The sequence below is a fragment of the Canis lupus genome, chromosome 4 (genome assembly GCF_048164855.1).
Source record: "Canis lupus baileyi chromosome 4, mCanLup2.hap1, whole genome shotgun sequence".
Taxonomy (NCBI): Eukaryota; Metazoa; Chordata; class Mammalia; order Carnivora; family Canidae; genus Canis; species Canis lupus.
The window spans coordinates 85,634,701-85,660,135 of NC_132841.1; the positions used below are offsets into that span (position 1 = coordinate 85,634,701).

The following is a 25,435-nucleotide window of genomic DNA, read 5'->3' on the forward strand; positions in this document are numbered from 1 at the left end:
ATATTCAAAATTCTAAATACCATATTAAAGGGGCTCTTATCATTTATTGCAAAGAACATGAGAGATATCATTCTAAAATAAATCTAAACACCAGATAAAAATTGATTTCTTGCAGAAATTTCTCCTCTTGACAATATTATTTAATCATCAATGTTAGCTGAATTTTAAAGTACTAAGTCTAAATTTTGGCCTTAGACATGTTAAATTTTATTGTTTCATAAAATGTTTTACTTGAGATTTGCACTATATTTCATTTTAATAAGAAAGAAGATACTTTCTCCGATTATTTATCAGCATTTTCATAGTCTAAGTCTCATCATGACCACATTTGAAGCTATGACTATAAACTCTTAGAACTACTATTTCAACGAGATCACAAATTCATATTTTTCTCTAACAAGAGAAGTAGATGTAAGGAATCTTTTCTGTTTCATTGATCAAAGTAGGTACATATTTATTTTCTAACATGTCCCCTCCCCTCTTCCCTTCTCTTAGCATCCTTCTCTTTTGCTCATTTCTCAGTACTTTTCACACATGGGGGAAAAAGACAAACAAAGCAAACAAACAAACAAAAGCTATATGCTTTGTTGAGAAAGACTACTTTGCAAGAAATGTTGCTTGTTTTGTTCCTGAGGTAACAGAAAAATCACCGGTACAGAAGGAGTGGAGAGCAAGGTAGAATGAGGCTCAGAAGTGGGATGGTTATTTAGGCAGCGGTGAGACAGTTTGGGGCTTCATTGCACATGGTAGATGGTGGGCCTTGTTCTAGGATATAAAAAGATGCTTAAGGCAAGAAAGTCCCATCATAAGATTTGTATTTTGAAAAAATATGACTATAAATGAAGCAGAGAACTAGTCTCATGATGGAGAGAGAGCCCATAAGCCATGCAAGGAGGGCAGCAGTTCAGTTGTCTTACTCAGCACAGTTTGTACTAGCGTAGTTAGAGCAGAGGTGACGAAGAGTAGAAAATATCAAGATGTCTTCGAGGAAATAAAAAGTGATCTTGGATAATATGATGCAGATCCCTGGATGAAAGCTTTTTTATCAAACTTTTAACACACTGTTTATAGGAAGTCCCTGAGATTCCATTTGAAAGCTACAACATTGATAATTTCATGTCAGTGAACAAATATCCAATGTTGATGATGTGCTGTTTCTTTCTTAGAACGAGTTTCTAAGGGCTAAAAATAAAACAGCTGGAAAAAAAAAATCGTGGATAAGTTAGGTATTGTTTGAGTTAGCACAATTTCAAAGAGGATTTTTCATCTCTTGCTGAATGTGGGCCCTGATCCTCACTGAGCTGGAGGCACCACGGTGCCCTTTGTTGAGATCACTACAGCAGGGAAATATGAAGAGAGGGATCATAAAGTAGGCTGAAGTGTGAGGAGTTTCAGCTTGGTCACGGTGTCAAGAAGGATGCCAAGCAGGACAGAGCAAAGGGGAAATCAGAGAAGGAGGGTTGAGGAATGTATAAGGTCATCAAAGTCAAAGGAAGAAAAGTATATCAAAGAGGACAGAGCATTCAACAGTGTCAAAAGTGCTCTGAGGTTAAATAGATTGTGTGTCTAAATGTACCAGTGTCGCCCAGGTCGCTCAGGGGGTTAAGCATCTACCTTCAGCTCAGGTCGTGATCCCAGGATCCTGGGATTGAGCCCCCCCTTCGGCTCCCTGCTCAGCTGGGAGTCTGCTTCTCCCTCGCTCTCTGCCCCTCCCCCCACTCATGGGTTCTCTCTCTCTCTCTCAAATAAATGATCTTTTTAAAAATTAAAAAAAAAATAAGTGTACCACTTACATTTAGCAAAGTGGAGCATGGAGATTGAGTGCCCCACCACTGACAGTATTTCACTGTGGTAGAGTCATACAGTACATGTGAGGTGAAGGAAACCAGGAAAATTAAATAAAATCTCTAGATTTTACTTATTGATATATTGATTGTTTACAACTGTCATTTGCTTAAGACATTTATGAATTATGTCTTTTTCTGTTTGAAAATGAGAACAAAAAACTCACAGACGAAACAAAAATGCTAAATAAAACAGGTACAAACATTGATCCCTCCAGGGTTCCTAACCTAAACTGCAAAGAATAGATCCCTGTGACATTGTATAAGTTCTTCCAAAATCCTGACTTTGAAAGATAGTTTATTTGGAGGAGTCATTCATCTCTGGCTTTTGTTTTCATCTATCACCATAAAACCATTATTGTATATTAAGGTAAAGGCTTAAAAAGTCAATTGAAAAATCTTAAGATACAGGTACATTTAAGGTATATCATGCCAAATCACATTTTATTATTTCATGAAACAATACTTCCCTTTAATTGATTTTATCAAAATCTCATTTCTCCTTTAGGGTAAATGAGGGAGCACTCTAAATTTTATCCTCTCCCTTAGATAATGAAGCAAAGGTGCTATTTAATATGTTTACTCTTTCAATTTTTATTGAAACTCAAACGCGTTTTTACAGATTTATCCAAAGGCTGCAGAATCATTTCATAAGTTTGGGTTTAAACAGTCATTCTTTATAATGTAAGTTTTATTTATTGTGTCATTGTAAGAATTTTTATTGTTATTCAGAAGATACCTAGCCACAGACTCAGAATATAGTCATGTGTGATTTTTAAGATAGTTTATTAATGTGCAAGCTCATAATTTTCAAGGAAAATAACACCTGAGGTAGCAAAACTTTATTTTAGAAACTTTTCATAATTCTGAAGTAACATTAAAAACCAACGGCTAGGGGATCCCTGGGTGGCTCAGTGGTTTAGCACCTGCCTTTGGCTCAGGGCGTGATCCTGGAGTCCCAGGATCGAGTCCCGCATCAGGCTCCCGGCATGGAGCCTGCTTCTCCCTCTGCCTGTGTCTCTGCCTCTCTCTCTCTCTCTATGTCTATCATGAATAAATAAATAAAATCTTAAAAAAAAAAAAACAACGGCTAAAGAAATTGTGAAAGCAATACTTTAATATTGAAAAATCTTCTAATTATCAGTTGTTTGTAGAAATGACTTGTATAAACCCAGCCCTAGTTTTACTGCTAATTAACTGTATGATCTCAGGCCACTTGCACAGTCCCTTGTTTCTAATTACAAATCTATAAATAAAGTATCAACTAGAGAAGAACCTTAGAGTCACCTGTAAAATTTTGTGGTGCTTATTTATGTTTTATTATAGGATATATATATATATATTTCAATATTTTACAGTATGGTCAGACTCCATCTGTTATCTTCTGTTATCAGAAATTGGTGCTCGAAAACCAATGTGCCCCACTTTGAATGATACAGGTGCACATTGTGAGTCAGGTTATGATTTATCAGGATTTCCTTTTTAAGATCCCTTTTTGATAGGATGAATGGGAGAGAATTTTGGGTGAACCTTCACCATGCAATCAGAATTTCATTCTGGAGGAGGGATAACTGGAGTTCTCTTTCCCTTCCAAGATCTGACATTTCTTTCCTAACTTCATCCCATCACTTATGAGACAATAAACCATTGAGTCAGGCTCTGACTCAGACCTGTCCCCTGTGCTTCAGTCCACACATCACATATAAACAGGTGACTTGGATGGGTCCACCACCTGGATTGTTCCTGCTCTTGCATATCATTCCTGATAAATGTTGATTGGGGTGGATTTGATGTGAGGAGAGTGAAGGACTAGGAGCAAAGGTGGAATCGATGAGGAGATGAGTACCAACCTGTTTGTCAGCGGAGCTTCCTGATGGGGCATCCTTTGGTTTGAAAAAATACATTTCAACAAGAAGTGCCATTAACTGGTAGAAACAAAAGCACTACAGGAGCTAAAAAAAGTAATCTCCCTGACGGGGCCACCTCATTTCTGCCAAACCTAGTACCAATATATGATGGCATAAAAAAAGAATAAAGTTATATTTTTTAATAAAAGTATATCTGCTATGAAAAGTATTTTGGGGAAATACTTTGGGTCAGTATATGATGTATTTGAATGCAAGCTTTATGACAGTTCAAGTTCTGAAAACTCAAAACCCCTTAGAGCTCCAAGTGCTTTGGAATTGTGGATGGAAAAATGAATAAATGAATGAGTGAATGATATGAGAAAGGAAACATACAAATGTTTCCCCAAATTTGAATTCTTTCATGAAGAAAATAAATGGGTAGCACTCAATAAATTCATTTTAAGTTTTTTAAATAAAACGAATAAAATGGATTTAAAATCCTAACCAAACTCAAAGAGAAGAAAGAGAAATATACTAACCAAGAATAAAATAGTCATTAGAATAAAATCCACCCCAATTGTTAGTTTAATATTTGAATCCAGATTATATAAAATTTCAAAATACTGAAAATCTTGTATAATTTTGAACAAAGGGATAAGCACCATATCTCATTTATTTTGCAATGCCACGACTCTGTCAAATTACCTTTTCCCAGGTGACCCACTTTAAGAACACGTACCTTGTTTCACGTGTATGGGTTGGTAGACCGCGGGTGGGGGAGAGGTGAGTCATTTGAATATATTCATTTGGCTGCTATTTTTTTTTAATTTAATTCTAAAATCCATGTGTGTAATTGTTATCTTCATTCTCTAAAATATATTTGATTTGGGGATTTTTTTGGCAAACATTTAGCTTGGTTTTCAAACATTAAAAATGTTATCAAGCAAAATTAGGCATTTGGTACTATTAATGACCATAAGCTGACTTAAAACTATATATATTTTTTTAAATTTAAAACTATATTTAAATATTATTTTCCTAGTGTGGCTATGCCACATCCTCACTTTTACAGAGATTATTCTTTTGTTAGAACACGTAAGAATTGTTTACCGAGTATCTACCGTGTGCCATCTGCTCCAGAAACATCTATTGAACAAACATGAATGTAAAGCAATTCACTGGAAACGCACCTTATTATCTGTGTTTCCACATTCTTCTGAGTTTTTTTTTTTAAATTACCTTTGACTAAAGGGACCATATGTTCATATTTGCCCTGATATTCTGCAGTAATTGTAAATAAAATCCCCTTTCACTCTTAAAAGTTTCTCAGATTATATGGTTAATTATATGTTGATTCTTATATTAAATAGATATAGAATAAATCTAGAAATCCTTGGTCACTAGCAAATGACTCTCTATGCCTAGGCAAGAGAGAGATGTAAAACCTCAAGGTTTAAACTTTACTAGTATCTATATTTTGAATTGAAATATATCAGGAATTTTTTTAATTTGGAAAAATAAGCAAATATAAGCTATCATAATAGTAAAACACAGCTTTATCCTCTATATTTCATTAGACAAATATAACACTGATATTGGTGAAGAATGCAAATTACCTCCTTATTCTAATAGTATTGAACACATTCTCCCTATTAGGCATGAACAGAAATTCCCTTGAGATCAACAACCAATCATTTTAACATGAAAAATGACTTGATTTATTGACAAAAGTAAGACACTGTATCAGTAAGTATATTATCAGTAAGGTTGCCAGATAAAATACAGTATACAGAAATAAATAGATAAGATACAATATAGAAGTATTAATTTCAGGTAAAAATACATGTCTATAGGTATATATCTGTGTGTATATAGGGCATAGGTATGCCACATGCTATCTGTATAAAATCTGTTTCTAGGGCAGCCCGGGAGGCTCAGTGGTTTAGCGCTGCCTTCAGCCCAGGGTGTGATCCTGGAGACCTGGGATCGAGTCCCACATCAGGCTCCCTGCATGGAGCCTGCTTCTCCCTCTGTCTGTGTCTATGTCAATCTCTCTCTCTCTCTCTCTCTGTCTCTCATGAACAAGTAAATAAAAAATCTTTTTAAAAAATCTGTTTCTATATATGTATATTTATGTATGTTATACATATGTATACTTTATATGCACACCTTATATACATGCCATTTGAATGTACTTCTTTGATTATATTATAAAGAATGTTTAAAATAGCAATGCACCTGAGAACTGCTGTCATAAAACCTGGAATATCAGCCGACCAAGAACATTCTGTAGAGCTGAAGTGAAGGATATTGGGTCTAATAGCACAAAGTAGAAGTGATGTAATTCTTTCTATTTAGTAATGGCTTAGTATCATCAAATAGAAAGATTTGAAAATACTGAGAAACAGACAAACCAAAGTGCCCAAGATCCATTAACATCATTTCATCTAATGGTTGTGACATTACCGGTAATAATCCACATGCCCAACTCAGTTCCTTGTTCCACATTTTTTAAATAACAAAATGGAATATGATAATGGAGCTAGGTCACCTCTGGTGTGAGAAGTCAGAGATGACAGTCTAAGGTCTTCCATCTGCCATTTGTGTGATCTTAGACTTGGATCTTAGTTATTCATCTAACCTCTGAGCCTCAGTTTCCTTGAGAAAACCTGTACGTTGCTGTGAGGATTAAATCAGGAAGTTATGTAATTGGTAGCCTAAAAAATTCCTATAGGTACAAAAAAAAAAAAAATAACATCTTGTGCAGCGTGATAGTTATATGCAATTATTAATGCCTGCTAATATTATTCTAAATGATAATGGGCGCAAGAGACCAACCGTGCAAAATACTCCTGCTTTGTTTTCCTACAAAGCATCAAAAGTCAAGTGTTTAAGGGAGGGGCTCCTCCTTCCTATTTCACAGAAACTTGAAATGCCCGTCCTCTAGTGTGTCCATCTAGGATCCACACATAGAACAACACACCATTATTCTTCCAGACCAAATTGGCTACTGAGGTCCTATCATTGCTTCCTTTGGTGTGAGGACTGGATGATAGACCTCGGTGAGCCAGGAATCCTGAATGCATGAGCCTGACCAATGAGAATATTCTGTTTTTCTAGAGAAGATCAGTGATTCCCAAGGCCTTGTAGAGGTCACCCTTTTTTCACATTCTTTGAGATTAAAAATAGTAATAATGATAATAATCTTCCACTGTTATCCAGAGGGTGCAGAGCTCGGGCTTGAGTGAGGATGCGAGGCCCAGTGGAACCTAGTGGCTGATGTCAAGTCTCCAGGAACCTCCTTCCTTGTTTCTAACTCTCCATCCTCTTTCCATTTCCCTTCAGCGATTGTCGTGCTTTTTATCACCCTGAGGCGCAGCAAAAAAGAGCCCCTGATCATTTCTGAAGAGGATGTGCGGGAGAACGTGGTGACCTACGATGACGAGGGGGGTGGCGAGGAGGACACCGAGGCCTTCGACATCACGGCCTTGAGGAATCCGTCTGCAGCTGAGGAGCTCAAGTATAGGAGAGATATCAGACCCGAGGTGAAACTCACCCCCAGACACCAGACACTGTCCACTCTGGAAAGTATAGATGTCCAGGAATTCATTAAGCAGAAACTGGTGGAAGCTGACCTGGACCCCAGCGTCCCCCCTTATGACTCTCTTCAGACTTATGCCTATGAGGGCCAGAGATCTGAGGCCGGGTCCATCAGCTCGCTGGACTCGGCCACCACGCAATCAGACCAGGATTATCACTACCTTGGAGACTGGGGACCCGAATTTAAAAAGTTAGCCGAACTCTATGGAGAAATAGAATCCGAAAGAACAACTTAGGGGGTTAGTTCATGCGACCTTCTAGAATTGGCTTCCTGAGCAACTGGAGCTCTGGAAACCTCAGCAGTGGCAAGGAAGGAGCATGGACACACAGTGCTTGGAACTGAGCAAGCTGTACACAGCTACTGTGGAAACAAGTGCCCTTTTCATGATGGAAACTGGGTGATTTAATGGGAAGACAGTCAAATTAAAAAAAAAAAAAAAAAGAAAAAGAAAAATACAGAGAAAAAGCTATTGTTCCTTGTGTATATTTTCAGTTGCTCAATAAAGTCTGTGGTACTGTTCAATTAAGAATACCTGAATTAAGCCAAACGATGATACGCGTTTCAATAGTTTGTGATTTCTTTTCCAAAGCAAAGCCAAACCGAAAGATTCGAAATTGCTTACGACTAGGGGCAGTACACTGCGACAGGAAACTTGTGCGGGTGATCGGGACCTCTTTTTTCCACTTCTTGGTGTGGACCCTTAAGACCCACAGTCTGTAATCGTGACAGATCTTATTAGCGTTGTCTTGTGTTCAAATGACATGGGGTATCTCCAGGATACCGGGTCGGGCCATCATGGACTTGTACGTATCATTTTCCTTTGCCCTCCCCACTTCTTTTCTCCATACAAAACTGATGGAGCATGGGGATTTGCTGCTTGCACTATAATGTATGCAATTTCTGTGCACCACGTGTGCACTGCTCTGAAGCACGGAGACTACCATCTCTGTCCTGCCTGCCCTCCTTTATTTTAACAAAAGAAACCTCCCCCCGCTCCAGCCCCAACCCTTTTTTAATGGATAGAATGAATGGTTTAAGTAAGATATACTCAGATAATCAGATATGTCAGGGAAAGATTTAATTAAAAAAAAAATAGTCACAAACCTTATACTGTATAAAATGTGGGACTACTCAATGATCTGTTCCATTCCATTCCTGGTGGTCCATGGACATCAGCAGTTTTCATCATCCCAAGACCTAAGATGAGTTTTCGGAGGTTTTGCTGGTTGGTTTATACCTCGGTCTAACTTGCTTGTTTATAAAATACGAGTAGTCATCGAAAATATGTACCTCACGTGAGAACAACATCATCTGAGAATATTAGACTCCAGTTTACGTAAATCTTGTAGACTTTGGATTGTTTTACCTTTAGTCCTTACCCAGGTTCAAGTGGTCCCTATCTCACTGACTGCTTGGCCCTTATCTGTTTGGGATCTGTAGGAAAATGTATAAAACTGAAGCCAAAAACAAAACAAAACAAAACAAAACAAAAAAAACAAAAAATGAAAACAGAGATTCACATTTAGTATCCTCGGAAATGTGCCTCAAACTCTCTGAGCTTCAGGGCCCCAAATCACAAAATAGAGATGGTGAGACTTCCCGCCCATCTCATAGGGTTGTGTGAGGATCAAGAAGCATCTGTAAAAATGCTTTGCCAACTGCAAAGTGCTCTGTTATGTAAAGGCTTGCAGACACTATCTAATTTTCTAATTCTGTTAGCTTACAAATAATATAGTTACATACATTTTGAATAAAACATATTATCATGAGAGAATTTCATAAAATCTTCAACAGTGTAGCAACTGCTAACTAAACATAATACACAAGTTTAATTACTTTGATATTTTCCCAAATAAACCAATTTTCTTCAAATTTCTTGGATTTTTTGCCCTAAAATGTTTAGATAACATTTCACTGTTACCGCTATTAGCCCTAAAATAAGTATAATGGTCCTATTCTCCAAAAAATTACCATATTTATGCATTTCAGATAGATTGGAATTTTGAAACCCATAAATGAAGAATCATCTCAAGGAGGAACTTTTCCTTTGTTCTTCGAATTTATCATAATCAAGTGTCCTCAAAAATTACATTGCATTTTTCTGTCTGATTCTACCTATTTGCAAAATTTGAAATTTTGCCTTTGTTTGCAACTGCCCTGTGCTATCATGTTTCAGTTTTGAGGTATGGGAAGTAAGGAAGCTTAACTTGAATAATTCTCAATGTGTGTTCTAAGCCTGAGGAATAAAATTTAATTTACGTTTTTTACAACATTTTAGCTTTCCTGATGCTGCTTTATCATTTTTTAAATCATAATGGTGTGCATTGCCGTATAAAGCTGTATCAGAAGAAACACTCAGGGGCCCTGGGGAATAACCCCTGGAGACACATACTCTGATTATACTAATGTTGGACCACATTCACCCTGAAAGAAAGGTACATTAAGCCTTTGGAGAACCAACACGGATTCTGGTGTTACGACTCTCCTATACAAAGAGGAATGGGAAGGTCAGGTTTGAGAACTCCATGACATCAGCCTTTGGATTTAGATTTCCAATAAACTATTCACAGCCTTTATTTTATTTTGCTTTGTTCTGTTTTGTTTGGTTTGTGTTCTTAATATTCACCTGCTAACTTTACAGATGAGGATTTGAGAGCTAAAAATGTATGTGTACATTTAACCATTGACATAAAAGCCAAAGTCCTCTGCATGGTTTTGAGTACCAAAATATTTCCCTGATTATGTGACAAAAGCACCTCAGATTCATCTAATTTTAATGACATATTATGATGATAATGGATTGCTTTTAAACCCCTAATGTTAAATATAATATGGAGGCAAAATGGAGCTTCTGTAGTCCTGAAATATTATGTTTCTGTGTTGATTTATCCTAGAATTTTGTTAATGAAAGCTTTCCAAGTGTTATATTTTATATGAACTCTGAAATGAGGCAATTATATCATTATTATAAATATGGATTAAATCTCTCTTTTTTTAATTCTGCTTCTTTGAGTCAAGAAAAAAATGATATTTAAATGTTCCGAAACAGATTTGAGTCATATTAACACTTAATATCTTGCTTTAAAAACTCCAGTTTGTCAGTGTCAGAAGAAAATTCTCAGACTTTAGTGGGCAAAGAGTTTGCTTATAAACTCTGAGTATTCAGTAGCCACAGATAATTAGCTGTGGGATCATATGTGATTCCATATAGAATAAGCTATGGAAATCACTCATGTCTCAACACATTTTTGTAAGCCTTAGCTGATGTTTATAGATCTAAATAAAATATAACTCTGAAATCAACTTATTTCTAATAAAATAATTTCCTACAGACAGACCCTATACAAAATGGTGGCTACTAATTAGAGGAAATATGAAAAATTATGATAATTTTTTATCCAAGGTTTTTTTTTTATGAGAATTTATAAATTCCAAGAATTCTTTGTGCAAACACTGGGAAATTAGTAGATCTTGCAGAAATCATTCAAGATGTATCATCAGAAAATCTTTCTATGACCAATATGTACAAACATAGAGTTGAAGTGGACATTGAAGACAAAATCATCCTTAAAATAAAGCTCTTTAGAAAGTTAACTTATGACTTTCCTATAACCTGGTACAAGAAGAATATTCTGAGGGAAATTGCATTCATATAACCACACACATACATAGACACACATAGAAACATTTATGTCCTCTTGAAAATATGGAGAATAAAAGAACATTCAAAACAGTGACTTGGATGTCGATATGATCCAAATATGTGGTGTACACAAAATTTTAATACCCAACATGTCAACAATTCACCTGGAAGTTAAAGAACAGTTTTTAGCCTTTATTTTGTATCTAGCCTCAGACTAACCATCAGTACTGTCAATGGTTAGAGCTAATTCACAAATGTGCTTACACAAAACAGAAAATGATCAGCTACAAATATAAAATTTGCAAATGAGGATTTAATAGACACCGTGCAGCTATTAAATACTAACAAGTGCTTTGATTTAGATACGTTGTATATCACAGTATAATCATAGATGTGGGTAGAAGGAGGGAGGTGTATTGAGTCCACCATTTTTAGCAATGTAGAAGCTTAAATACACAGTTTAACTTATTCTTACCGATCTGCACGAGAGATTTGATTTGTCGTCCCCATTTTGGTTTAGATGAATATATAAGGAAAACAAACTGAAGTTCAGGTAGACTCATTCATTTCAACATCCATCAAGAAGTGCCAGTAACTGAGTATGGTAATAGGTATCGCGAAATATCCATATAACCAATACTTTTGGGTAAGTCTTCTTCACTTTTTAGTACGGACAGTGCTTGATTAGCTATTCCACAAATTAGAAGTCTAAAGCTGATTATTCTGGAAAGAGGAAAGAGTCCCATATTTCAAACTCAAATTGTACTTAGCTTCAAGGTATGATAACATTCAATTAACTCACTTGGCTTTCAATTTGAGAATAGAAGAAATCTTGGAATAGTTCTTGGGAGATATGTGACTCGAATTCAAATGTTCTCTCTCTCTCTCTCTTTATCCTTTAGGATTAAAGGAAAATTAAATATTATCTTAAGGAAACAAACCATTTCAACTTTTCTTTTGTACCTCATCTGCAGAAGGTAAATCTTTTTGCAATATAAAATTAGAAATCTCATAAACCCTACAGCCAAAGAGTAGCTCCCAACCATTTGAAAGTAAACCTAGCGTAGAGCCCACTTTCTTTTTCAAAGATTCCAAATACATCATTTTAAAGTGAAAATATGAATGGGAACAGTCTTACACATGTCAAGAGGTATATTCTTAACTTGATTAGTGCCGATGAAAGATGCAATTCTGTTGTTGTTTTTAAATAAGGAAGAGATTAGAGGAAAACAGTACACTCTTGGCAGCATTGCTACAGAAAAAGAAAGGCTCTTAGGCAAGTAGGAATGATCACATTTATGCATTTTGCTGAGTCTACAGAAATGAAGGATCTTTGCCTTTCAACATGTGAAGACATCAAACCTAATTTAGTAATGATTCGTTTTTAACGTCTTAGGCAAAAGTGGATAAAATAGGCATTTGAGGACTCTCAAAATTATATCTTGTGAGGAATGTATGTGTCATTTATAGATTAAAGTGGGTTCCCAAATGGCTTAATCTTACTGCCCAGAAATATTAGCTTCAGAAGTAAGAAAATGGACCATAATAGTTAGTGTCACCCGAATAATTTCATCAAGGCAATTTTTCATATGTCAAAGGCATCAAATTCTTCCTTGAAATCATCAACTCTTTTCAACGCACTTTTTCAGATCCTTAGTTTCAAACAGAAATTCACTCTAACATGTGTTAATTGAGTAAGCTCTTCTCATCGTGCACTTATGCATAAGATACTCTTCCAGGCACCGAAAGGAACATAAAAAAGAAGATAACTTGATGGTAGATGTTATCATCACTGAAATTAGGGTCTCACTTCAGAGGTAAGGCTTACATATAAAAAGCTATAGATGATATAATACGAAGCAAAAAGTGGCAAGTGTTCCAAAACAGGTTTGGATACAATATTAGGAAAGGTGATGGAATCCTAAACCGTGTCAATGCTGTGTCACTACCGTACAACGCTGGAGATGCTCTCCAGGACAGGCAAACAACACAGAGGAGGGTGAAGTAGGAGCAGAGGGGACAGTGTAGACATGTCCAAAGGTAGATTATTCTGTATGGAATAGAGGATTCATGAAGGGGAATAACGATGATGCAAGATGGTAAAAAAAAAAAAAAAAAAAAAAAATGGATTTGGGTTTAGGGTGATTGAATGAAACTTGTTCTCTAACCGATGTCATTGAGTTTATTTTTCCCCAAAACAGAAGAGTGATGGTGGCCAGACTTCCCTTTTAGGTATCTGAGTCTTTTATTAGTGTCGATCATTTAGTGAAGATATCGTAAAGAAAAGATTCTTGAGTTATGCATACAGAAGAAATATTAGACTACTTTAATCATTTCCAAAGGATAATTACTTATTTTAGGGTTATATTTTGAGAAAAAAGTCATAGATGATGTACATTTCATATTTGATGTTGGAGTCATTTTCGATTTATTCATCATCATAATAAATTAAAATGAGAGCAAGAAATATACTTTTGAGAATAATATTTATTCATATGAATTTATTCTTAACTGCATAAAATGTGTTTATCTTCTATAATCTTTGTTTTAGGTATAAAAATATTTTGAAGTAGAAAAAAATATCCAAATACCAAAGACTGAACTGAGGCCTTACTAAGACTATGTCAGTTATTTTTAATAATTATTTTTAATACTTTACTTAACACAAAAGATGTCACAAATTCTAATATTTAATTATATAAAAATTTACCTTTAGATTTATTTTCAAAAAGTGGCTACCATACAACATAAGATTCAATAATTTGTTAATATCACAAGGAGACTTAGCCTGAAATCCCTACTTTTATATCATCTATTTCTCACTTTTTCTTCTTTCACACTTACTTGCCTTTTTTAAAAAATCCTTGAATAGCTATGTTTGAGCAATTTCTATATTTCATGTATTTTTCAGAACAAATTCAAGAAAATGTTTTTCAGAAATAGAAAGTAGTTATCATGTTATTTTCAGGGTTTTGATTTTCAACGCATTTTCTCCCCCTCTGTCACTAATCATGCTCTTCCTCACCAAAAAGTAATAAAAGAAAATTGCATTCAGAAAAATACTCTGTGAAAGTCACTTTTTGAGCTTGAGATTTCCTTCCATGATGTGATTTGGCTTTGTAGTTCTTAAAACACTGTGCATTTCTAAACTCTTGGAATTTATCTATCTTCATTCTTTCAAAGACGGGGCAGGGGGGTTCATTTTTGTTCATGGGAAATGTATTTCAAATATATTTCAAAAACTTTGAACATATGTTCTAAAACATTTAAAGTATAATTTAAATTAAAATAGTGTTTTATTCTTTGCAAAGCATTTTCAATATCATGCTTTAAACACATAAATTATAATTATCAAATTCTCAAAAAAAACCATAATTCGATTGATACTCTTTCCTCCATTTAAAAGAAAATATAGATAATTGGTTTCCCAGGAGAACTAACATTGAGTAAACCATCCAAATTTCATCACCTATATTTTCTGTTTCCAGTTGCTCACATTTCACACTGATCACACAATCATATGATATTTAGTGTATCAATAAAATATCACATTAAAAATTACTTTAAAAAATTACTTTTAATTGTATCTAATAGATTAAGCTGAGGTATAGTGCTTAGCCTTTTCTAAATTTATACTTCACTAAATTCTCCTCAGAATAGGACTTTTGAGGCATGCAAATGTATACCTCCTTCCCCAGCTTCCTGCCAACCCTTGTCACTTTCTTTCATCAGGCTAGTCCTAAATTAGTCACCCGTCTCACTTGTCTTCAACTGTCTCAGTTTTGGTTCGAAAAAAACCCAATGATACAGGAAAGTGAAATTCTTTACCTGGACAAACTGTCTTGAAAAAAACTCATCACCAACTCAACATTCTTGATTCTTACTCAGTGTCTTGAGTTAAAACTTGAAACTGGACAATATGAGAGGGAGAAGAAACCATTAGGTCTAAGAATCTAGGATTCAGAACACATAGAAATTTTGACCTCAAGTTCTTGCATAAGTTTAAATGTCGAGCATTGTTTACATTCTCCTACAATTTAGATTAGAAATAATAATATCATTATATTTATCTTGCAAAACTGTTAGGGATACCAGATAAGATTTTTGTGTATAAAACACAGAAACAAGGAGCACTCAGTCAGTTGAGTGTCCAACTGACTTCTGCTGAGGTTGGAATCTCATGGGTCACGGGACCAGCTGGAGGTGGGCTCCATGCTCAGGTGGGAATCAGCTTGAGATTTTCTCCCTCTCCATCTGTCCTTCCCCCATGTAATCTCAAAGAGAGAGAGAGAGAGAGAGAGAGAGCAGGAGCATGGGTGTGGGAGGAGCAGAGAGACAGGGAGAAGCAGAGAGAGAGGTAGAAGCAGACTCCCTACTGAACAGGGAGCTGGATCAAGAGCTTGATCCCAGGCTCCTGGGATCAGGACCTGAGCTCAAGGCAGGCATTTAACCAAGACTGAGCCACAATTAAAATAAATTTAAAAAATAAAATAAAATAAAAAAGTAAAAATAAAACAGAAAGGAGTACAATTCTTAGCAAATTAAGTAACATTATTATTATGGTTTATTTTTTGCCCTCTCAGTCTTCCAGTCTCTAGCCTCAGAAAATAATGATTTGGATTATATATTACAAGAATAAAGGCTTAGCATATTTCTTATCACAGGCTAGGAAGAGATGCATTCTCCATCTGAGGAGGTAAAAAAAAAAAAAAAAAAAGGAGCCATTCTAATATAAACCCATTGGGTTCTTTTTTTTTCACCATGCAGAGGACAAGGAAATTATGATCACTATTGAACTGTATGTATTAGGTTTCCCTTGATACCTTTAGTTCATATAAATCTAAATATAAGATTAGACTAATTAAAATTATGTTATGAATTATACATACTCTTTATTGACTTCTCTGTTTCAGAGTATTTTTATAAACACCAATTCCTCTTGTTACATAATTATTAAAAATGTGACAATTAATTCTTGGCATTTTTAGAAAAACAATAAAAATGTTTAGTGCAAGGATATTTGGCAGTTTATAAAAACCTTTAAAATTCAAGGGAAACAAAACTCATTAGCATAGTCATGGAATATGTTTGGCATGATCAAAGAAACACACTCTATGATGTCTGGGACCTCTTTGAGAATAATTAACAGAGACTCTATCATGTATAGTAACACTATATTATTATAGAATAATTAATAAACACCCCAGTCCAGTGTCACCCAATGCTTGTAAATTCTTAAATAGAATAGATAATGATGCAGAATATAGAAGCTAACCTGGCATCTTCTTTGAATTCTATTTTCCTCTACATTTGACCCACAACCCAGGAAAAACTGATTGCCCATTGCTATTTATATATTATTAAATTGTGATATTGTTGTATCTCCAATAGAGAATAGAGTCTATCCTCCAGTCTATCCTCCAATTTCAATCAAAAAAGAATGCTCCTATTTAAGGAAGCATTAAATAAAATTAAAAATAATTTATTAAAGGCTGCTTTACTGCCAGACAATAAAAACTTCATATTCTACATATAGGAAGAGAAACATTTGTTTTCATAAAATATAGCTTCCTTTTGAGGAAGTTAGTAGCAGCACATTTCATTAGCACACAGTAAGTTAAGGATATTAGCACACCTAAAACCAATTTTACCATATATGTTGGCTAACTAGAATTTAAATAAAACCTTGAAATTAAAAAAAAAACAAAAAAACAAAAAAACAAAACAAAACAAAACAAAAAAAAAAACTCATGCAGATCTTACTGGAAACAACAGTATATTTTGAGGAAATTTCAGCTTTCCTCTATATCCCAATGATACCCAGCCCTTCTCTGTTAAATGATGGCCTAATCTTATTATTCACAGAAAGGTAGAAGTCACTAGTTCCATAAAATAAAAGAAGTCCACAGCTTTCTCTTTATCTTTCCCAAATCTTATTTTGTTTCAACAGACAAATTTGACATCTAGGACATTTCATATCGACTCCCTCTGAAGTCTTCTTCAATTGTGACTTATTTTTCTTTCAATTAATCAATCGTTCTCTCAAATTTCCATCCTGTCTTTACTCCAAGAAAATTATTCAGGAAATTAAAGAAAAAAGCAAATGAAAAAAATCAAAATGTTGGTGAACTAACATAGTTTCCTGAGAATGTTAAACCCTAGCACATTTAATCACTGATTTTTGCCAGTGCCCTCTTAAAAAGGACTAACCAGTCTAACCAAGGTACACTTCATATTTTGTAGAAAACATTAAATCTAAGGAAACTGAATTTTTAATCACCCAAATAGAAGTTATGACAATATTACAATAGAACAGAATTTGACTATAGGGAAACAGAACTAAACAAGGACTTGTGTTTGTTTTTTGGGTATTTTGGGGAGTATAGAGGACACACAGTGTTACATTAGCTTCAGGTGTACGACATAGCGATTCAGTAGGTCTATGTATTACCCTGTGCTCACACGCGTCGTCACCAACAGTCACCAGTCAACACTATTACAATATATTGACTATGTTCCTTATGCTGTGCCTTTTATTCCTATGACTTATTGTTTTATAAAATACTAGTGACCATGCCAAGAAGATTAAAGCTGGAGGTGGGTAGAAAGAGGTTAGAACATTTGGAGTCAGAGATGTTTTCATATTGCACTGGGGGAACCGAGCATCTTTAGGCAGCATTGTGGAACGTAAGGATGGGGATTTCACCCTGTTCGTCATACTTTTAAATAAAAACATGTCCCTCCCAATATGCACAGGAGTTGACAAAAGCCAGTTGGGAAAATAAAATGAAAACAAAGAGTACAAATACAACAACAACAACAACCCTCAAATCTTGGAAGAATGAAAATGCCTCCTATTATCCAAATTATTACAACACAAGACTAGCAAATTAGAGCAGATAGCTAATGGCAGTTGTCTGACCTTTAGAAAGCACATTTCTGTTAATGTGAAAAAGAACTCAGTGTGGGTCTCTCCTTAGGAAGGCCCCCAGTGGTTGAATTTTCAGACAGAAATTGGAAGAAGAAATAAACCTGAGGAGCAACTCTGTAAAATCATCTCGGCCTACACAGGGGAGGTGAGAGTGGGAAATTGTGAGATTCTTGGTTCTTGGCTCAATTGTTTTATGTTCGTAAGGAATATTCAGATTTTCTGACTCTTTTTGAGTCAATTTGGGTAAAACTATACCACTCTAGACATTGATCTTCTTAAAATGCTTTCAAATTTTTAGCAAAAAGATATTCATATATTCTTTTTAATATCTAGTGTGTCTGTATCTATCTCCTTTTTATCATTAAATATTTTTCTGCCTCTCCTCTTTTTAACAAATTTGAAAGAATTTTGTCAATTTTATCACTTTTTAATGAATGGCATTCAATATTCATATTTTTTCTATTATATATATTTTTTTTCCCAATTTCTGCTCTAGGCTTAATGCTTTTTTAAAATCATTCAGTTTTATTTATCATTGGTCTTTATCAAACACTTGAAGTTTGAAACCTACCTCACTGAAATTAAGATTCCCTTATTTTCTAATATTAGCCTTCCAAAATACAAATCTCTCCCCCAACTATTGCTTTAACAGACGAAAGTCCAAATCCCAGTGGTTTATCAGAAGTATATTTCATGATCTAGCAAATTCAGTGTTCCCCATTTATAGCTGGATCTCCCCCAAGCAATGATCCATGCAACCAGTCACTTTCCATGTTATATTACTGATACCCCCTAGGTCTTAGCATCAAACACTGGACCCTCTGCGTCCAGTTGCCTTAATGGAAAAAACAGGCCAGTCCCCTCATACCCTATTTGGTGAGATCTGATCTATGGCCTTCCGTAGATGCAAGAAAAGATATGAAATGTTACTGCATACAGCTTATTTGGGGACTGGTCATGTATGGATCCTCTGCCTACACACGTTAAAATTCCAGACTCCCAGAAGTAAAGGAACATGCTTATCAGTTAGGAATAGTGAGATGTCTTCCAAAATCTAAGCCCTTAGATGTTATCCAAGGGTCAAATTGCAAGCAGATCTTTGTAAGGAAAGCACTGAGGTTTACAATGTGAATTATTTCCTGAAAACTTGCTTTGGTGTTTTTTGGGAGAAAGTGTCCAATTTCTCAACATTAACTATGTTAGATTCAGATTTTTTTTAATGTTATTAACTTAAGGAAACTCCCAATTATTTCTTGTTTGCTGAGGGTTTTTATCATCAATGTATTTTTCAGGGTTTTCTAGAGAAAAAAACTAATAGGGTGTATGTGTGTGTGTGATTTATTATTAGAAATTGACTAAGCTATTTTAGAGGCTAGTGAGTCCAAAATCTGCAATGAAGGCAGCAGGCTGGAAACTCAGGAGAACCAGTGAGGTAGAGATGAAGTCCAAAGGCATCCTGCTGGAGAATTACCTTATCCTCTATGAAGTTGGTCTTGGTATTCTCTTCAGGCTCTCAGCTCATTGGATGGAGCCACCTCATTGGGGAAGGAAATCTGCTTACTCAGACTTCACAAATTCAAATGTTAATCTCATCCAAAACACCCTCCAAGGTGACACACAGCGGGCAGCAGATTTCATCAAATGCTTTTCCTGCATCGATTGATATGGGTACATGACTTGTGTGTGTTTATCCTGTTGATATGGAGGATTCCATTGTGATCTCTAAATGTTGAAACAGTTCTTGGAAATCAGAAATCACTTCACCGTCATGGCATGCAATTTATTTATACTGTTGTATGATAAAAATGTTGTCTCATCTTTGGGTTCCTGAGATAGATTTTCTAAAGCTTTGGAATCTTCTGAGAGACAGGAGGTCTTTGTTATTCCTAGGGGGCCCCTGGGATCATGCCTTAATGAATGCTAATAAAGGAATTTATGGTGGACCTCCAAATAGTTTCAGCAGAAGTAAAGGATAGGAGCTGACGTGCCAGTAAGGCCAACCGCGTGATTAAATGATTGGATCTCTGAGCCAGGTGGTGTCAGCTCAAACTCTGGGGAGTGTAGAAGGACTGGACATTATATACAGTTGCTTAGACAATTACTCCGTCACACCTATATAATGAGGTCCCAGTAAAAGCTCTGGACACTAAAACTCAGTTGACCTTTCTGGTTGGTGATGGAATTAATGAGTCAGGAGGAGGATAAATTCTGATTCAACAGGATGAGAACTTGATAGTTCCACATTAAGGATCCTCCTAAACTTCTCCTGGAGGCCTCCTGTTTTATCGGGTCCTAATCTGAATCCTGGATAATAAAATGCCAGTTGAAATCATGGCGTTTTTTTCTGAGTTCTGTACAATATTCTACTGAATTATAAAATCTGACACGTTGTAGGACTCCTAGAAAGTGAAGCTATTTAGTCAGGGTGCAAGTGGAATGGGGAACTGGTGGCTGGCGAATGATCCGAGAGCAGTGTAGTGGGGGACTGTGCCCTTCACCTGTAGAGTCTGGGCGTAGCTGGTAGCCTGTGTAAGAACTGTATTGTGATATTGCATCACGTACCATGTTGCATTCGATTTGCTAATGCTTTGTTGAAGATTTTTCCATCTACGTTCATGAGATGTATCACTCTGCAGTTTTCCTTTCTTTGCAATATCTGGTTTTGGTATTAAGGTAGTGCAGAATTCATAAAATGAGTTCTGAAGTGTTCCCTCTGCTTCTGTTTTCTGGAACAGATGTCCGAGTATTGCTATAATGATTCCCCACGTGTTCAGCAGAATTCACCAGTGAAATCAATTAGTTCTGGTTCTTTCTTTTCTGGAGGATTGTTAATTATTGATGAAAAATTTCTAATAGATGTGCCTATTGAAATTGACTTTCTCCTTGTGTCTATTTTAGCAGTTTATGTATTTATAAGAAATTGCTTCATTACACATAGATTCTTAAGAGGTATTTATAATATTCCTTATAATCTTTATAATACCCATGGGATGATCTCAACTGATATTGCCCTTCTTTTCTTTCATGTTTTCTACTTTTCTCATTAGTGCCCTTAACCTATTATCCATAATTCTTTTATATTCCCAAATCTTTGTCATATCTGGGTTTGATTCTGATGCTTCTTTGGTCTGTTCAGATTGTGTATTTGTTTGCCTTTCAATATGTCTGGTAACTTTTGATCAAAAGCCAGACGTGACTAATCGAGTATCAAAATCACAGGTAAATAGGCATTTAGTGTGAAGTTTTAAGTTAACTGGGCCAAGGGTCAGATTCTCTTGAGTAATTGTGTTACCTGCCCATGCCAGAGCATTCACAATCCTCTAGTGTCCTTGTTTTTATTTTTCCTGTTCTCTTGAACTCCTCCTTCAACAGTATCTGTGACTTGCAACTCCTTGAGCTGTCAACCACTGTGATTACACGGTAACCCTGTCTATATGGTGGGAAGACATAGGGAAGGACAAGTGTCCTCTAATCTCATGATTTAGTCTATTCATTTTTGTCATCCGTGTCCCTGGGCTGTGATTTTTTCACAAATTCTTCTTAGATTACCAACTTCCTTAGCCCTAGAGACAAATTGAATCAGGTAAATGCTCTTCCCGTAGGTGGAGTAATGCCCTGAGAGAGTCTTTTCTCTGCCCCCTTTGTTTGCAAATAATAGTTTGTGGTTGTTTCTTAACAGTTGATTTTTCCTTCACTTTGCTGGAGCCAGGAAGATATCTTTATTGGCCGTTTGGTGATGTAAGAAACTGATAAAGTTCCCATGTTGTGGGCCCCTTGAGACCAAGCCCCCGGGGAGTTTCTCGTGGTCAGGATAGTTACAATCAACCTCTAGCAATCTGTCAAAATTACCAGCTGGTTGTCCCTACCAGTTCATACTCCAAAGGTTTCAGATCCAAACAAGCAAATCTTGGCTGTTATTCCGTGTGTTTGCATGTCTCTTTCTACATTCCTGGGTGGCAGTTTGTCCAGAGACCTCAATCCTCTGCTCTACTGAAGAAAAGTTATGGATGTTTTTTCAGCTTTTTTTGTTTGTTTTTCTTATAAGGATAGGAGTGATGACTTCAAAAGTTTGTACATGCCACAGCTAAAACCAAGAGTGACTGGTCACTTTTAGTACACTACTTTTTCCACCATACATTTAAAAAGTCCTCTTATTCATTTAAATATATTAATTGCATCTATTTTCATTAATTTATTTTTTTAAAAATTTTTAACTTATTTCTAAAATCCTTAGTCTTCCAGTCTAAGGAGTCAGCAGATTATGAGGGGACTCTGCTGATGTCTGAGGAGCAGAAACAGACTGTCCCTCAAAATTCTACCCAAATGTGTATTTGTGAGCAAAATAAATGATTGTTGTTATTGTGAGCCACTGAGTGTAAAGTGATCCACTATGAATTAATAAAAAAAAAAAACTAGAATGTATAAAATAAGGGAAAATTGTTGCTGCTCTTGTCTTACACAGTCCTAGAGTTACTAGCAACCAGGAACCATCCCAAACTAAATAATCTTTGATGACAGTTGCATTTTATGTGCTTTTCCAACTCATTGACTATTTCTGATCCTAGATCTATGAGATTCATTAAAAGGTTTCTAACAGGAATTTTCAACTTGCATTAACCCTTAACCTTTTGTTGTTACTTTTGTTTTTCCTTTATCTTCTTGTCACTCTTTAAAACAATTTCTAGGCCATCAGTAAGGGACAGAAGCCATGGGACCACTGGTAACTACAGGGCTTGTTTACCTTTATGGATTCATGCCTTTTCACTGCTTGGATCCAGTTAGGATTTCCTTTACATAATTGTCTGCTCAGCGATGCCTTTAAAAAATATGTCTTGATATTTTATCAAATATTTGAAGTGTTTTGTGCAAAGAGTTGTTTTTTTTTTTTTTTAAGCTACCATATTCCCTCATTGCTAGAAAGACTATTAGTGTGCATTTCTACTCTCTTATTTTAAAACTCTTATTTCAAGACAATTCTCTAAAGGCTAGTGACCGATCATGCCAGCTATATCTCAAAAGAAAACTACTTGTTATAATTCTATCAAACCTCAAATTAAAAGAAAATAAATGAAAAGGGAATGGTGAATCATATCCAACAAGATCTAACTTGAAAAAATATTATTTGCTGTCACTTCTTTCCTTTTTTTTTTTGAACATTCAGCTGGAGATGGCAAATAACTCACCTTTACTGAGGATTCGGAGGGGTCATAAAGCAATTTGCTTTCACAGTAGTTGATTACAATCACTTCATAGGAGAAATTCTCATCACAGCTCATGGTTATGTTGGGAGCATTCTCCATGTAAAAATGTGCTTCTACAAAAAAAGTATCAAAAACACCCTCTTATCTCATTCACTCAGCTTTTTCATCTGCTGAATATATATGTGTATAAACACACAAACACACAAAGTTAGTATCCTTTATAATATTTAATCACAAATCCCTGCTAAACCATGTAAATAAATGCATTACTATATCACCCATTAAAATAATTCATAACATTTTCTTCCACATATTTTAAAAATTATAATTATTTAATATTTTAGTTCACATTTTCATTATATCCCTAAGTTCATTGTATTATGATCTGGGAATGTGACAATATTTAATTTTTGAATATTTAAAAAAATTGTAGCCAATGGCCTGGTAAATATTATTTTAAATATTATTTTAAATAGTCCACAGATATATGACAAAATGCATTCTAAGTTCAACAGATGTGATGTTTTAACATTGGAAAGTGTCTGGTTATATAAGATGAGTACTTCTTGTCCCCCCCATTAGCAAAATTAGTTTAATTTTGATAACATATTTTATTTATTCAATAGATAAAAGATATCAACTATCAACCTTACATAGTATTTTGATCAAGTCCAGGTTTTAGTATTTTTGGTGAGTATTCTGATGTGAAACAGTATAGTTTTTTTTTTTTTTTTTCCCCAATTTATTATATCTAAATGGCAGCTTGTCAGATCTTCTTGAATTCAAGATGTTTTTTGGAGACTACCTGAATTTGCACTGTTTTTCACTATTTCAGTTTTTCGATCTGAAAGCATGCATTTCTGCCTCTCGTGAGTGGATATCATCTTTTATTATTTATTTTTCTCTTCTATCTGCTCCTTTTCATATCACAACAATATTTTATTAACATGTATTACTGAGACTGTATTCCTTCATACTTTTTCTATATTTTTTCTTTCAGTTGTTAGATATTTCTTCAATTTGGTATCAAAGATCAGCAATTTAGGTATTGATGGTGATTAACCACTCTCCTTTTATTGTTGTGGATTTTGTTGTTGATTTTAAGCTCTAGAAAGTCTCTGTGTGATTCCTTTTAAATCTTTTTAAAATACGCCAACACCATTGATATGCAAATGTTGTCTCCTTCAGTGATTGTCTTGGTTTAGACATCATATTAAGTTCTTCTATCGGTCTTTATACTTGTTCCATCCAATAGAAATATAATGTGAAATGGAGTGGCAAAATAATATACAAATATGAGCATATCATACATTTACAAGAATGTAAAAGATGTAATTTTATGTATTTTTAGTTTCCATACTGAAAACAAGTTATAAGAAAAAGTTAAATTTAATTTTGATAACATATTCTATTTATTCAATAGATAAAAGATATCAACTATATCAAAGTATCACTTTAATATGCAGTCAATATAAATATGAACACAAGACTTTAATTTTGCTATATTTTTAAATAAAATTTATTTATTTATTTATTTATTTATTTATTTATTTATTTATTTATAGCATGGGAGCAAGGACGAGGGAGGGTTAGGGGAGAGGGAGAGAGAGAGAGAGAATCTCAGACTCCCTACTGAGGGTGGAACCAGACAGTGGGCTTGAAGATAGAAAGCAATTCCTGTCAACCAATGCTAGTTTCATTTAAATATGGCACCCATTATTGATAGCTCATGGTACATAAGCATTCATAGAATGGAATTCAAGAAACTTAAATAACAACAGAATAAGAAATGTGGCTCTCTGCCCAATCTCAGACCCCCTACTGAGGGTGGAACCAGACAACGAACCTGAGATATTAGCTGGAATCAACACTTGATTGCTCAATGAACTGAGCCACCCAGGTGCCCTATAATTTTGCAATATTTTTTTAAATGACTGTATGTTTTATACTTAAAGCACTTCTCAATTTAGTCATCAAATTTTCACCATTTAAAGTGAAATGCAATCTTCAACTGTGCCAGTCACATTTCAAGTGGTTAATGGGCATATGTATCTAGTGACTACTATATTGAACAATTCAATTTTAGCACTTGACCACTCTAATATGTTGTTATGTGACTATTTGTTCCTTGTATTCAGTTCTGGTTCTTAAAGTGCAAAGAGAGAGTTTGCACTCCATCTTTGCGTTACCTACCAGTATTAAGACAAGGGAAATATATCAGCTGACATATCTTCCTTCTTTCTTTTCAGCTTTTTCAAGGCCAGAGACAATAGAAATTTTGAGGCAAGACCAATATCTTAGGTCTCATAGGGCCAAGCTATGGAGAGATACGCATAGATACACAGGCATGATAATCTCAAAAACACAA

At 35.1% G+C, this 25,435-nt stretch overlaps 1 protein-coding gene across 8 annotated transcripts in view; it reads left to right on the forward strand.

Annotated features, from left to right (window-relative positions):
• The window catches only part of CDH18 (cadherin 18), a 943,171-nt gene extending 932,881 nt beyond the window's left edge, over positions 1-10,290 (forward strand). For 6 of the 8 annotated variants that reach the window (XM_072825036.1, XM_072825031.1, XM_072825030.1 and 3 more), the window contains one exon: positions 7,037-10,290. In XM_072825036.1, the coding sequence (XP_072681137.1) occupies positions 7,037-7,527 (491 nt within the window). In that variant the 3' untranslated portion in view covers positions 7,528-10,290. The remainder of the gene's footprint in view (positions 1-7,036) is intronic. The other 2 variants (XM_072825037.1, XM_072825038.1) reach the window with 1 other exon arrangement.
• Positions 10,291-25,435: the final 15,145 nt, after the last annotated feature.